Source organism: Lolium rigidum, chromosome 2, assembly GCF_022539505.1.
Source record: "Lolium rigidum isolate FL_2022 chromosome 2, APGP_CSIRO_Lrig_0.1, whole genome shotgun sequence".
Lineage (NCBI taxonomy): Eukaryota > Viridiplantae > Streptophyta > Magnoliopsida > Poales > Poaceae > Lolium > Lolium rigidum.
In genome coordinates this window covers 11,285,949-11,301,749 of record NC_061509.1, presented here as the reverse complement: position 1 = coordinate 11,301,749, position 15,801 = coordinate 11,285,949, and the positions used below count along the sequence as shown (strand labels likewise).

The 15,801-nt window shown below is 47.3% G+C and overlaps 2 protein-coding genes across 2 annotated transcripts; both read left to right on the top strand.

Annotated features, from left to right (window-relative positions):
• The first annotated feature begins 230 nt into the window (after positions 1–230).
• LOC124685963 (isoaspartyl peptidase/L-asparaginase 1-like) lies at positions 231–2,092 on the top strand. Its single transcript, XM_047219981.1, has 4 exons — positions 231–392; positions 611–844; positions 1,028–1,114; positions 1,563–2,092. Exons 1-4 carry the CDS (start codon positions 231–233, stop codon positions 2,049–2,051), a joined length of 972 nt encoding a protein of 323 aa, XP_047075937.1. The 3' UTR covers positions 2,052–2,092.
• A 9,219-nt stretch (positions 2,093–11,311) lies between these two features.
• On the top strand, positions 11,312–12,382 carry LOC124689212 (BTB/POZ and MATH domain-containing protein 1-like). The gene has a single exon (XM_047222772.1). It carries the CDS (start codon positions 11,312–11,314, stop codon positions 12,380–12,382), a length of 1,071 nt encoding a protein of 356 aa, XP_047078728.1.
• The last annotated feature ends 3,419 nt before the right edge of the window (positions 12,383–15,801 follow it).

Below are 15,801 nucleotides of genomic sequence, written 5' to 3'. Positions count from 1 at the left end.
AGCGCTGCAGCTGATGCAGTACCCACTAATCTTTTCTTAATGACCCATGCTTTGGGTCGTTTGTTTGTTGCGCCGCGCACTCGTACAAGACTGGTTGGTTGTTGCGCCATGGCTGACGCAGCATATATGACGACGGCCCTGTGGCGTGGCTCGCTGATACTAGTATATTAGCAACGGCGCTGGTGGCTTGACTCGACAGCCAGTGCCAAGTCAAGTCCAGGACGATATCGATGGGTTGGGCGATCGCGCTGCACGGCGGCGCCGGGGACATCCCGCGCTCGCTGCCGCCCGAGCGCAGAGAGCCCCGCATGGCGACGCTCCGCCGCTCTCTTGACCTCGCCGTCGCAGCGCTCCAGGCCGGCCGGACCGCCCTCGACGTCGTCGAGCTCGTAGTACGTATACATTACACAGGGAGTATACCTAATCTTCCCGTCGTTCATCATCACCACCGCTTCTCTCTCTCTCTCCATATATTCTAGCTCTCGAGCAGATTGAAACTGTTACTAGGAATTTTAACAAAGAAAATGCTACGGACCAATACCTAGTCAGTTAGTGGTTGCTTACGTGTTCTAACAAATCCATCTTTCTACGCGCGCCACACGTACCGTAGGTGCGGGAGCTGGAGAACTGCCCGCACTTCAACGCCGGAAAGGGATCCGTGCTGACGAGCGACGGCACTGTCGAGATGGAGGCCTCCATAATGGACGGCAACACCATGAGGTGCGGCGCCGTCTCGGGCCTCTCCACCGTCGTCAACGCCATCTCCCTCGCCAGGCTCGTCATGGAGAAGACGCCCCACATCTACCTCGGATTCCATGGCGCCGAGGCATTTGCAAGGGACCAGGTGCAGCTATTTATTTATTTATTGCCAATCCTAGTACTCCCTCCTATCCCTTTTATTTGCCTGTTTGCAGGATAATTTGCATATGTATATAGGTTTTTAACTGGTTTTATTTTTCATAACTAAACAAGTTCTTCATCCAAATTAAAGAAGAATTTATCATAGCTAATCTCGGTAACTTCTCAGGGTGTGGAGACCAGGGATCCAGGCCACTTCATTACAGACGAAAATATTGAGAGGCTCAGGCTAGCAAAACAGGCCAACAGGGTGCAGGTATATACCGTCACTGCTTTCTTGTCCAGTACCGCGCAATTGGTGACTGCTACGCGATTAGATACCATATCCTCTGTATGGCTCAAGTGACTCACTTTGCACATGACCCGACAAATATTAGGTCCATACACGAGGTGTCTGCAAGTTGATCATGTGTTACTATCTTTTTACTGTAAAAACATACTGTCATGCCATATACCACTATGAATTATACCATGCCCGTTTTCATTCTGAAAGAATAAAACCATAGTATTAAGAGACATGTTTTAGGAGAGAGCTGCCTGCTACTACCTTATTCCCCGGCCTTATTCCATTGTTTTAGGAGAACCAAATCAGAATTGTTACATTTCACATTTTTTAGATCATAAATTCATTAGATAATTGCTAGTGGAGCGTGATCGTTAGTTTAAGACAGTTGATTCATGTAAACTTCCTGGTTTCTTCTCAGATCGACTACACTCAGCCGATGAAAGCCCAACCTCCCACAGACGACAACAGCCGGATCGGCACGGTGGGCTGCGTGGCCATCGACTCCTCCGGCAACCTGGCGACGGCGACGTCCACTGGCGGTCTCGTGAACAAGATGGCTGGCAGGATCGGCGACACCCCGATCATCGGCGCGGGCACCTACGCCAGCCCTCTCTGCGCGGTGTCTGCCACGGGCAAGGGCGAGTCCATCATCCGGCACACGGTAGGGCGCGATGTGGCCGCCCTGATGGAGCACCGGGGCCTGCCGCTGAAGGAGGCTGCCGCGCGCGTCGTAGCAGGCGTGCCCAGAGGCGACGTCGGCCTGGTGGCCGTGTCGGCCGCCGGGGAGGTTACCATGGTGTACAACACGTCAGGAATGTTCAGGGCCTGCGCCACGGAGGATGGCTACTCCGAGGTTGGCATATGGCCCGAGGCTGATTCTGATGCTAATGCTAATGATGGGAATTAGTATATTGGAGAGTAAACATGATTGTGTGTGTTTTCTTTCTCTAACCTCTGCTGCAGTTGCATGCGTATGTGCCAGCCATTAGCACAGGCAAAGAACTCGACCAATATGCTGTTTCAGTTGGTGTTGTAAGAACTTAATTTGGCTTCAAAATTATCAGGTGTTTGTTTCAGTATGCAACTCGTTCACCGTGGCCTCGGACAAATAAATTAGGTCCTCTTCCATACTTTCTGACGGGTTCAAAACGGAGCAGATAATGTCCAGTTACGGACCCGTGCGTGGTTATACCATGCCGCATATATTTTTTCCGCATGTTTGAAACGGAAACAAAGAAACTTGAAACCGAAACAAAATTAATCAAATAGATATCAGAATTGCTAATTCTGGATAGACTGAGAACGAAACTCGTGCTCAGTAGACTCCTGACGTTGGATTTGCACCGTCATTTGTGACTTTAGTTTGCAACTTGAATTAAAACTGAAATTTTTCTCCAATTGCAAGTTCCCTACAAGGGGAGGGAGGGCTTGCTACCGTGGATGCCAAGCTTTGCTACAAGGGGAAGTGATACGGGGCGACCTTCGGTCTTCACCGCATCATGTGCTTCATCGCCAAGACGGCACGCAAAGGTGAATCTTCTCCTTTACGCGTGCCTCGAATCGCCTATTTGGGACGATATACTACTTCATACTCCGTCACATCTCGATGATAGGAACTCGACGACAAGTACGGAGGGAAGGGAGGATGCCATGGAGACCCAAGGACGCAAGGCCGATATCACGGAGGCATGGAAGAGAAGACGGAAGAAGGAGATGCGTCTAGGAAGGCCGGCACTACCGCCACGGAATGGCCAAGCATCGCCACCCCGCTCGACGCCGGAGGAAGACGGCACCTGTCGCCATGCCTACGCCGACACCGCCGTCCCCACTACGAAGCTCATAATCTAAACCATCCCATTATGCTCTTTGTATGCCTAAACTACCCCTCCTTAGTGGCTCCCTATATATAGGCTCCCACCTCCCCTTCATTAAAAAGACATAACTTGAGTGAGAACTTGGCTTATGCCTCCACCATCCCTTCGGGATTAGGGAAACCCCTCCTCTCTTAGACACAAATCTATGAGTTGTATCAAGGCACTCCTTATATGATTTATCTTTCGCACTTGTGATTCTACCGCGGTCTCTCACTCGTGTGACTCCATAGATCGTATATCGGTCTTTCTCTCGGGGATTCTACATCGTGTCTCTCCTTGAGGGATTCTATCGGGATAGTGGTTCGGGCTATCGGGAGTAAACCGAATTGTATCGGGTTGTGTTGCGTGCGTTCGCGTGTATTCATCGTGTTCTTCGCCACGTTCTTCGTGTTCTTCCTCTCCTCCGCCTTTCCCTCGGTCAATTCGTGAGATCGGGCAACACACGTGGCCTTAGGCCGCATCATATGGTATCAGAGCAAAGGTTGCCACGAATTTGACCCCCAAATCTCTCCAATTTCGCCCAAAAAAATTTCCCAAAAAATTGCCCCAAAAAATAGCTCGAAATTTGATCTGCGAATTTGTTGCGTTTTTTGTGGTTTTGGTCCACAGATCTGGTGTTACTAGTGCTGATCTATGTTTTCCCCAATTTTCGTGCTCCAATTCTTCCAATTTAACGCGAATCTGAGCAGTTTTTGGCTGGTTTCCGCGAAGAACAGCAAGAACAGTTCGTATTCACGAGCTGGTCAACACAGCCAAAGGAGCAGCTAGCCCCTGGCCATCTCCCGCCCGCGTACACGCTGCGCCCCGCCCAGCTCACGCTTGCTCCTCCACCAGCTCGTTGCCGGCAAGCCACCACGCCGCCTCGCCCAGGCCCGCGCGCAGCGCCCAGCCTCGCCCTGGCCCTGCTCACGCCGCCGTGCTCGCTCGACCAGGCCGCCTCCACCTCGCATCCTCCCTGGCCGCAGCGCGCTAGCGCCACCAGCTCGCCCCGCTGTTCCCTCACCACGCCGCACGCCTTGGCCTGCAGACCCACCTCCGCACCCGCCGCCCCTGGCCCCGAGCCTGCCCTGCTCATTCGCGCCCCTGCCGTGCCCATAGCGCCGCCTGCCGCCACCATCTGCTCAGGCCGCCCGCTCCCGCCAGCGCTGCGCGCAGCTCACCATCGGACAAGCACCAACGCGCGCCGGTCAACCGGATTGCTGACCGGGCCATCCGGTCGAAACCGGATCCCAGGCCGGTGCCAACCGGTGCAATACAGGGCCTCCATCCGGTCCGGGGCCCGGTTTGGACCGGGCGCGCCAGTCCCAGATCCGGTTTGACCGGATTCTGGACCGGTTTGACCCAGTTTTGGCTAATTCTAACTCATTTTTTGCTCCAAATTTTGACAACTTTTCGGCGCCCGTTTGACTCCAAACTTTAACAACACCCTCCAACGACTCTACATAGTCTACGTCTAATTTTTGACGATTTTTGGACACCAACTTTTGACCACTCGTTTTGACCCTACTTTTCGGGCATTGACTTAATTTGCCCGGTTTCCGTTTTGGAGTGCCCTTGGACCGTGAGAACCGCTTCCGCGCCTACATCAACACCGCGACAACGGTATCGGCACCCCGGATTCCGGCGCATCTTCGACACCATCGTCACCACCACTTCGCCATCGCAAGTTCATGTGCTTGACACCGCCTAACGTCAATAGGTATAACTTGCACCCCTCACCCCTTGTAGCCCCGTTTCTTTCTTTGTGTACCTATCCCATTGAGAGTGGCTTTCCGAGTGTTGCGAAGCATTGCACAAGTGTCACGACCGTGAGAGGGTTTGTGTGTGTGCGTCGTGTTGAGCGAAGCTCCAAAGCAAGCTCGGTGAGAAAGATACACAAAAGAAGAAAAAGTGTGACATATAGAGAAAAATAAAGCTTCTAAGCATATAGAAAAAAAAAGAGTGAAAAAAAGGAGAAAAAGAAAAATAAATAGAAAACGAGTGTGTGTCCACCGATACAAAGGAGTGCAAAGCTTGTAAGCACTAAGAGCGAAAAGAGAAGAGTGACATCTTGTGCAAATCTTGTTGCTTCCCTCTTATGCAACCGAGCTACGGTCTCTCTTGTGTTGGCGTGACACCGAGCATATAGTCTTCGTTAGGACCATCTTTGTCACTTGCTCACTTCCTTGGTCGCGCTAACCCCATTGTTCTCCTTGTGTGTGTTTCCGTGTTTCCTTGACATAGATCATCACTTTTGACATTTGACTTTGGATCTTACCCACATTTGACAATAGACTTTTCAGTTGATCTTTTTCGTTTGCTATCCACCCCTTACCCACCACATATAGAGTTCTTAGCCTTTTGCGTGTGCTTTAAGTGTGTGTGAGTAACCCCGATACATTTTGACTTTGCTCTTGACTTGAACCATTTCCCCGATATTTTCTTGAAAGGTTTGATACTTGTGTAGCTTTCCTTCCACCACATACACATACACCTTACCTAGTGAGATATATACATGATGACCCCACAAGAGCAAGCCGAGATGAGAGCATACTTCGCCGAGCTAGATGCTCGAGAAGCCCAAATGACACCCAAAGATAAAGCCGAGTGCAACGCATACTTCAAACACCTTGAGAGCAAGAGAGATACACACCATAAGTCGAGTGAGGATGTTTCGATTTCTAACAACTTAACCTCTACTCCTCTTGTGTTGTCTTCCTCTTTGCTAGGTTGCTCGGACATCGGCGACGCCATTGCCATGGAGATGAGGGATTCCACTATATGTGAGATGAGCGACTCCACTATATGTGAGATGAGTGACTCCACTATATGTGAGCTTGATGAGTACCTCCACTTCGAGAGCATGAGTGATACACCAAGTGAGATGAGAGTGGTAGTTGATAGGTCATGTGAGGCCATTTTCAATTCTAACATCTTACCCTCTACCTCTAGTGTGTTTCCTTGTGTCTCATTAGGTTCCATGGATGACGAGACGCCGATCATGGAGAAGATGTACATGGTGCATGAAGATGATGATATCACACCATGCTTGATTGAAGATGAACATGGAGGCCACATCGAGCCTACCTCTTCCACAACACCTACCTCATATGAGTGGGACTACAAAGGTACCTATATGGGTGTTGATGATGCCATGATCCCAGTAGTGGACATGATGATTTGTGAGTGCTTGCATGAGTTGGATGATTCTATTGCTATGTCATATGTTTCTTTCACTTTCCCTTGTGATACTTGTGATACCACTATTGTTGATCATGTGGAATTAGTTGCTTATGATAATATGTCCATGCCATGCTATGAGAGTTTCACTTTCTCTCCTATTGCTTGCAATATGTCGAACAATTTCTCTTTCCCATGTATTGCTTGCAATGAAAATGATAATGCTTGTGTTGTGACAACCTTGATGAACAATTGCTCTTTCCCTAGGTTTGTCGAAAACAATGATAAAATGTTGAACATGTTTTGTGCTACATGCTTGCAATACTCTCCCATTAATGCAACCAAAATGTTGAACACTTTCTCTTTCCAATGCTTGGTTTGCAATGATGTTAATATGCTTGTGAATGAGATTGCCCCCATAGCTCTCTCACCTTTTGGAGACTTTGCATATATCCATGTTGAGCATGTTCCTAAGTTTTCCCCACATATTCACCATGTTTACTATAATATCTTGCTTCCCGCTAATGGTGATGTGCAAAAGAAATGGTGCATCATGATGGATGATGTATTCATATACCATGCACACACGTTGTTCTTGTTGTCTAACATGTGTGTAGGTACCCAAATTCCAATGTCAACCTCGATTGAGCACGAGTTGACAAAAAGAGCTCTTGAGAGCATGATACAAGTGAGCTCCAATGAGTGGTTTTGCCCGCACACTTCCACTACACAAGATCTCTCAATGAGAGCACACCGACACTTTGATAAGGTGACCTCCTTCTACTTGCGCCCTCTTCCTAAATACATTGAACTTTTGCTACGCTTTGATTGCTCCTTTGCTTTTCTTGTGCTATTGATAGGGCTCTTGACAAGTGAAGAGACATTCAAGCGTTGGTGTCATCTACCTCCTCTACACATTCATGAAGATTTATCGTCGAGGACGACTCTTTTTCAAGTGGGGGAGATGATACGGGGCGACCTTCGGTCTTCACCGCATCATGTGCTTCATCGCCAAGACGACACGCAAAGGTGAATCTTCTCCTTTACGCGTGCCTCGAATCGCCTATTTGGGACGATATACTACTTCATACTCCGTCACATCTCGATGATAGGAACTCGACGACAAGTACGGAGGGAAGGGAGGATGCCATGGAGACCCAAGGACGCAAGGCCGATATCACGGAGGCATGGAAGAGAAGACGGAAGAAGGAGATGCGTCTAGGAAGGCCGGCACTACCGCCACGGAATGGCCAGCACTGCCACCCTGCTCGACGCCGGAGGAAGACGGCACTGTCGCCATGCCTACGCCGACACCGCCGTCCCCACTACGAAGCTCATAATCTAAACCATCCCATTATGCTCTTTGTATGCCTAAACTACCCCTCCTTAGTGGCTCCCTATATATAGGCTCCCACCTCCCCCTTCATTAAAAAGACATAACTTGAGTGAGAACTTGGCTTATGCCTCCACCATCCCTTCGGGATTAGGGAAACCCCCTCCTCTCTTAGACACAAATCTATGAGTTGTATCAAGGCACTCCTTATATGATTTATCTTTCGCACTTGTGATTCTACCGCGGTCTCTCACTCGTGTGACTCCATAGATCATATATCGGTCTTTCTCTCGGGGATTCTACATCGTGTCTCTCCTTGAGGGATTCTATCGGGATAGTGGTTCGGGCTATCGGGAGTAAACCGAATTGTATCGGGTTGTGTTGCGTGCGTTCGCGTGTGTTCATCGTGTTCTTCGCCACGTTCTTCGTGTTCTTCCTCTCCTCCGCCTTTCCCTCGGTCAATTCATGAGATCGGGCAACACACGTGGCCTTAGGCCGCATCAGGAAGGATGGCCTTGCTACCGGCGGTGGGTCTAGTTGCTACAAGAGGCGGGAGGCCTTGCTACAATAGGCACCCGTCTTTTGCTACATGTGGTCGACGCCTTTGCTACGAGCGGTGAGGGTTTCTCCGGCGATGACTTCTCCGGCTAAATGCCTTTTTGCTGCAAGCGGTGGGGCGCTCTGCTACCAGCGGCGGAAGGCTCTGCTACAAGGGGTGTCCAACATTGCTACGTAGGCAACAATGTCTTCTCCGGCGGCGGCGACTTTTCCGGCGACAACATATTCTCTGGTGGCGGCGAGAACCTTCTCTAGCGACGATTGGGTTAGAGAATGGCATCAGGGACATGAGTCGACGGCGGCAGAGTTTTCCATGGGAGAGAAGAAGAGGTGCCAACGCGGGGTGGGTTGTCCGTTAACCATGTACAGGGACACGTGTCGCCTCCTGAACCTGGGGGCTGGAAATTCTAACCACTAGGGGACGCCCAACATCGTCCAAAAGATATTGCCCCACAGACCGCAAAAAATTCCGACGAAAAATTTCCAAGACAAACGAAAGAACAAAAAAAAATGATTCAGATCTGAATTTATCACAACGGAAGTTATTCGTGTGCAAGCAAGGTACATACAGCAGAGAAAACTCAGATGTAGACTCATCGGCAACATATGTATACGCATGATACCACTTCTGCTCCGGTGCTCCTCCCGTGGAAATTTTTTGGGCTCGTCAAACACAACAACGTTGAAGATCTTTTCATACATGTTCGTCAGTGGAACGATCGTAATTTCAGTGTATGTCCACCATCCGTACAACCTGCACATGTCCATATGGTCCGCATTGTGTTGTACCTCGTTTTTGTACGACGTGGGGCGGTACTTAGGCGGATGAGATCGTTAACTGGTCATGTGACCTCTTTTTTTTTTCTTACGCGAGGTATACATACCGTATCAATATTGACGGGTACACATGGGTTCAATATGTGTTTCGGTGGATCCAACACAGAAAAAAAACAACTATAATCCTTCAACTTTGTTTAGAGGGAGCACCGGAGCAGGGCTCGCATGATACGGGTACACTTCGTCCAAATCGGCCGGGCGGATTTTCAAGAGTTCTACGGAACAAAATGACGGTCATGCTTGTTCATACCGATATCGCTTCATCGGTTATGCTCATCCATTCAGCCGTCCTTGTGTTCGGATATTTTTTTATAAAAAAAGGTCCCAGGAGCTATAGAAGTATCATGTTATTTATAAAGGCCCCAAATTAAATTGTGTTAGCTTTCGTTATATAAAGGCATCGGACAGAGATTTGGTGCACATGGGCACCGGTGACCTCGTTTTCAAAAAAATAAAAAATTCATATTTTTTAGTTTTAAAAAATTCAGGGAAAAAATCCACAGATAGTCAATGATGTATCCCACAAACGTGCAAAAACTAAATTTCAAATACTTAATATTTTGAGCTACACAAAAATGACAAAATTGTAGATCTGAGTAGTCATTTTCAAATCTCAAAAACATATCAGATTTTGTCATTTTTCTCTAGCTCAAAATAAAAACAATTTTGGATTGGGATTTTGCATGATTGTGGGATGTATCAATGACATTCTTCAGAATTATTTTTATGATTTTTATAACTTGTAAAAACATTTTAATTTTTTTTTAACATAGCGAGAGCACTGAAGCTCGGGAGCTAAAAACACTTTTCGAAAGGCATCATGCTATTTAAGTATTTAACATGCGATTTTGCTATATCTCAGTCAACTGAGATTTTCTTAAGTCTAAGTCAATTACAAAAATGTGCTTTGAGTTGCACTTTTCTGTTAAAAAAGTGCAATTGCACTTTTCAGACAGAAATGTGCAACTGAACTAAGTTGCACTTTTCTTTAAACTGTAGTTACACTTTTCTGAGTTGACTGAGACTTAAGAAAATCTCAGTCAACTTAGACATAGGCACACCCTTTGGCATGTACGGCACATGCATTATTATGGATATTCCATCCCTCCGCGAATAAGTACATGTTTTACTTTTTTGAAAGCTAAATATTTTTCAATTTGATTAAAGTTTTACACAAATATAGCAACATGCGCACGCCATCAGATTGCTATATAGTATATTATTAAACTACGTGTCAAGATGAATCTAGCAACGTTAATTTTGTTGAAATATTGGATCCACTTTTAGTGGCCTATATTAGATTTTAGATTTTTCTATAAATACCAAAGCCCATATTGTGGCAGCCCATGTGAGTTGAACCCAACTTAGTGGCAGCTCACTAGTGAGTGGCAAAAGATGGGAAATTTAATCCCACATGGAAAGTTGGAAGGAAGTTAGACCACCTTATAAGGTGGGTTGTTCCACCATCAGTAAGTGAGTGAGAATAGGAGTGTTCCACCTTATAAGCCCACGTCGCGATCGTGGTGAGTGGATTGAGCCTCAAGCCGAGACTTTCCTTTCTTTCTGAGTCCTAGACGATGCGTCGCAGTTAGTTGGTTCGGTCCCGGATACCGCAGAAACACATCATATACACGAGTTAGGGTTTCCACCTCTCTTACCTTGCGCCGCCATCATACCCTACTCCAGGGCAGGTCTCCGAACCGCTCGCCTTTGCGATCCTATACGGGAGGTTTGGGAAGCGCTCTGCGCGACTGCTCAAGTTCTTCACCACGGGTCGTCTTCCGTCTAAGTCGGACGGTGCTGCCTACCGTACTCTTCAACGCCGTCTACCTCGACCCGTCGTCCCCGTCATCAACAACGTTACTGCTGCGACTTCATCTGCTACACATCCACCACCACCTCCACCAGATCGGTACGTGCGACACATCTCAATCTGTTTAGCGATGGATGTTGTACCGTTTGGCCTGCGTGCTACTGTTCATGTTGATTAATGCATCTAGTATGTTCGAGTTTCACATGTTAGTAGTTGCTGTCGTCATGCTTAATATTCTGGAATTAATTATGAAAATTGTCCCTAATTATCCAATAAATTTAGTGTGATAAATATTGCTACTTTTTTTGAAGGAGTTGTTCAAAATTTATAAAGTTTAACTAAAGACATGTTTAAACGTGGACCGAGGGAGTACGTCTAAGTGTAATTTGAGGCTGATCCGGACCGTGCCTTTCCAATTCCAATCCAAGAAGGGTAATAAACGTTTCCGATACGATTCAAAGTCTTACTAGATGATTATAATAACTACTCCGTATTGATTTGCTCCAAGGCAGCGAGCCGGCCAGGATCTCTTGAGATACTTCTTGTGCTCCATCGATCCGAAACTTGGCACCCTAGCTCGACCGATCCTCATCATGTCCAACTCCGCCGTCGTCCACTTCGAACTCGAGTGCTCGCCGATCGATGAGGATGAGCTCCCCTTCGATCGCGCAATCTACTCCGACATCGTCTCCGCCGGAGGGCACGAGTGGCGGATGGCCTGCACGCCGGAAGACGTGGACGGCTTCGTGTCCGTGTGCCTGGAGCTCATCAGCGATGGTAAGAACTTCGTCACGGTCATCTTTGACGCCGCCATTACGGGCAGCGACCAGGTTGTCGGGCCGTCGTGCTTCTCGCGTCGGAGGACCGTGCTTGTCTACAGTAACCATAGACCCGGCGAGTACGAGCGGTCGGGATTCGCCCGGTTCATCCACCGGGGCGACCTCGGCGAGTACGCCTGGAGCAATGGCCGGGTCACGGTCATGTGTGCTGTCTCTGTTCTCGACGGCGATACGCCCACATCGATCGCCGAAGCGCCGCCGTTGCAGGAGAAGAAGGGCATAGCCGTGCTGCTCTCTGAAATAGGAGATCAACTCGGTTGCCTGCTGCTTGATTCCGCCGCCTTGTCGGACGTGTCGTTCGTCGTGGGCGGCGACGAGGCGCCGCCGCTGCGTGCCCACCGTGCTAATCTCGCCGCACGGTCACCGGTCTTCAAGGCGCAGTTCTGCGGCCACATGCTCGAGGCCAACACCGACGCGCCGTCGCTGATCATCACGGTGCCCGACATGGACTCTGAGACGTTCAAGACGATGCTCCGGTTCATGTACACGGACAACCTGCCCGCCGGTCTTGGACACGACGACGAAGGCGAGGACGAGGCGCTCCTGTCTCTTCTTGCCGCGGCAGATCGGTATGCCCTTGACAGGCTGAAGCTTTTGTGTGCGCTGAAGCTGCTACAGAACATGACGGTCGACACGGTCGCCACCTTGTTGGACTGTGCCGAAACATACAACTGCCCGGATCTGAAAACCATGTGCATCGAGTTCGTCCTGGACGACGAAAATTTCGACAAGGTCGTACTCACCGATTCTTTCATCGACCTGGTGGTGACACGATCCCCGTTGTTACTTGCTGAAATGAGAAACATTGCCTGGGACATACAGTAACATTATTCTCCTAATCGTCTGAGAACTGTTATGTACTTATGTACTGTTTTTTGCAGAACCCAAGTGACTACTTCACAAATTGTAACCCGAGCATTCCAAGCCTAGCTAGTATTTCACTCTCAAGTATCATGGGACTATCATGTTTTAAATCAGGGCATGATTAAGTGCCAAATAAAACCAAGGACATGATTAGGACGCGACATGTACCCTCAACTCTTGGGGCTCTTTGGATTGGTTGTGTAATCTGTGTCCACCCATTTTTTGAGCTAAGTACCGGTAACTGTCCGCAAAAAAAAAGTTATACAACCATTCCAAGCAGGCCATGCGAGTATGGTCTATCCCTTTTCTCTTCTTCCTCGCACCTCCATCCTGTAGAACATTCCTTTGTATTCGTCATCCTCTCGCACGGAAGACGACACCACGTGGTTTTCGATACCAGTTTTGGATCACGATTACTCTTAGAACTCGTTTGGCAGCCATCATTTTCACTTAGTATAAATGAAATTGAAATCCCTCGCAAGATTTCATTTGGTTGAATTGAATTTAAAATTCAAGTTTCATGTTTTGCTGACACATGGATTTCCAAAATGAAAGGATATACTCCCTCTGTTCCAAAATGCAAGGCGTCTAAGGACTCGTAAAAAGTCAAACTTTACTAACTTTGATTAAATATTTTTTTAAAAATATTTACATCTACAATATTGAATGGACATATTAAGAAAATATATTTTATGGTCAATCTATTCATGTTGATTCAGTAATGTAAATGTTTATATTTTTGTGTATAAACTTGGTCAAACTTAAAAAAAAGGGTAACTTTTGACTAATCCTTAGACGCCTTACATTTTGAGGCAGGAGGGAGTATGATGTTTGCCTGCCATTTTGACATGAATTCATAAAGGACTAACACAAGGTTTGGCTAAAAGATAAAACAACATATTCCACGAATGCCCCACTCCGCCTCCTCGAGCCGCCCCGCAGCGCCTCTCTCGCTGCCGCACTCCCTGTTGGCTGGCTGCTACAGTTTCATGCTCGCCGCTGCGGGCGCGGGCTCCAACGTCTGCGAGCCGCCGCCGTTGGCCTCCTCCGCCCGAGGATGTCCCGAGGTTCCCCTTCTCGTTCCCGTCGCTCCTCACCTCACAAGCGCGCCGCGTCTGCACCAGGCCGCGCCTGGCGCCTCCGCTGTAGCCGCATCCCTTCAATCGAGGGACCAAACACCCTTCCTTTGCCCCTCTCCAGCTGATGTGCCACCGCATCTGCTTCCTCCCTCTCTTTGTTTCCTTTCCGCTCTTTTTCGGCAACCCAGGCGCCATCATCGATCGCCGCCGGCTCGTGGCCAAGCTCCCCCATCTTTCATTCGGTACTTTCTCTGAGGGTCGATTTATATTTCGATACACCAGGGACCAATCAATGGTGCTACTTATTGTTGATTCGCCTCGCAGGCATTCCAGCTGAATTAGAAGTATATAAACCGGTCGTATTCAACCCGATTTAGTTAATTGACTGCAAATACTTTCGTAATTTCTATTAACAATGGAATTGGCTCGTGGCCCATTGGTTATTGTAGGTTACGACCCCTCCAAGCGCAGAATTGGCTCGTGGCCCATTGCTTGATGCCGGTATGGCCCGTCCCAGTGTGACAGACGACTACCCAGCGCCAGCAATCAATCGGGGTGAACCGTTTTCGCTCAGCGGTGGCACACATTGTAATACTTGCTACCTCAGACAGGGCAACTAAGGGTAAAATTGAGACAAAAAATGTTGGACCAAGCGTCGGTTGCTTGGCCCTTGATCGGGATGTGAAAAAACAAAACAAAACGGTATGTAATGACATGGTGCGTATTATGTACTGCGGTGGGAGGGTAAAACTGTCCAAAAAATGTTATTAACAAAACATTTTAGAGCTCCTTTATTATTAGGTACTAGTTGAATGCCCGTGCGTTGCTACGGTTCATGTTTAACTTTAAGAGGAGCAAATATATAAATAAATTATATAAAAAGATAAATTACACAAATAGTTATTTACTTTGCAACCATGAATGTCAAGTATGGCGCACCTGTCAATTCCCACCATGTAATATCAATTCATCCATTTTCAAGTCACTTATGTGTTGCTAAGCAACCACCAAAAATAAATATAGAAATTGATTAATATATACTACTTCCTCCGTCCCATAAAACATGTCGGAAATTTGTCTAAATTTAAATGTATCTAGACACTAAATATTGTCTAGATACATCTGAATTTAGATAAACTTCCGACATGTTTCATGGGACGGTGTGAGTATGCCGTACACCCATGCCTCAACACATGAGTTGCTATAAATGTCTGAGTCTAGGCAATGTATCTTGATGTCACGCAACCCCTGCAGGTGGCAAGACGATGCCCAGATTGTAGGCTTGGCCATGATGCATCCTCATTTTCTCGAGCTCCAATGCACCCAATTCCTCTCCACGCAATGATGGTTCCTCACATCTTTGGCTGCTGGTACATATAACACTCGTCAAAACTGCACTGAGATGATACGATTGATACGATTGATCTCTATGAATATAACATCCAACCACCAAACTCTGCATACATACATAATTCAAACTAAAAGACTGTTCAAATATTTTTAATTTTTCTAATAGCTGTACTGATCATCACAGAACCTTTTGTACAAAAATCAATTGTCCAGGTACTTGAAATAATTAGCTTTCATCACCATTCATCTTTATACTTATGCAAATGAGGATAGCTCCTTCAAGTTTCAGAAATTAACCTCAATTTTGCAAAAGAATACAGATGTTTATACCAAAATGTCACTACAACCATCCACACACCCTGATAGTTCAGCAGAAGAAGAAACTAAGGTGGGAAACCTTTATGGATGTGTCAATGAAAGAGTACAACTAAAAAAATGGTTTGTAATGACAACAGAAGTTAGGGGATAAATCATATACCGAGAATGAAAATGACCAATGATATATTTATCTTCAACGCACCGTCAAGATGCCTCCATATTCGGTGCCTGACATCTTCTCTCGTTTTATATTTGTTTCTGCTGAAGAGTCATGATCAGTGGCGGAGCTTCAGCCCGGCAAACCTGGCCACCTGCCCAGGCTTTGCTCATGATTGTTCGTTGGGATTATTACACGTAATGACGATTTAATCTAGAGTTTCCACGGGCAACAATCCATCGGCCATGAGCCTTCCTGCTTTCCCAGGCTACTTGGTTGGTATGGCTTCGCCACTGGTCATGCTTTTGTACAATATTGAAAACCGTTGTGAGCTATTCTGAATGAAGTCAGGGAACAAGAAAATGTTAGAAAATGATAATTGTGTGGTTCGTGTCAGGTAAAGAAAACATAACTGAAGGTTGCACAGATAATGTACAACATGACATGGTCGAGCTTTTAAGAGAACAAAGTCAAAC

Excerpts from the sequence above, each read along its gene's own strand:
- LOC124689212 (XM_047222772.1), top strand. The coding sequence starts at position 11,312 with ATGTCCAACTCCGCCGTCGTCCACTTCGAACTCGAGTGCTCGCCGATC.
- LOC124685963 (XM_047219981.1), top strand. The coding sequence starts at position 231 with ATGGGTTGGGCGATCGCGCTGCACGGCGGCGCCGGGGACATCCCGCGC. Across the intron at positions 393-610 it reads TCGACGTCGTCGAGCTCGTA|GTGCGGGAGCTGGAGAACTG; the intron begins GTACGTATACAT and ends CACGTACCGTAG. Across the intron at positions 1,115-1,562 it reads AACAGGCCAACAGGGTGCAG|ATCGACTACACTCAGCCGAT; the intron begins GTATATACCGTC and ends GTTTCTTCTCAG.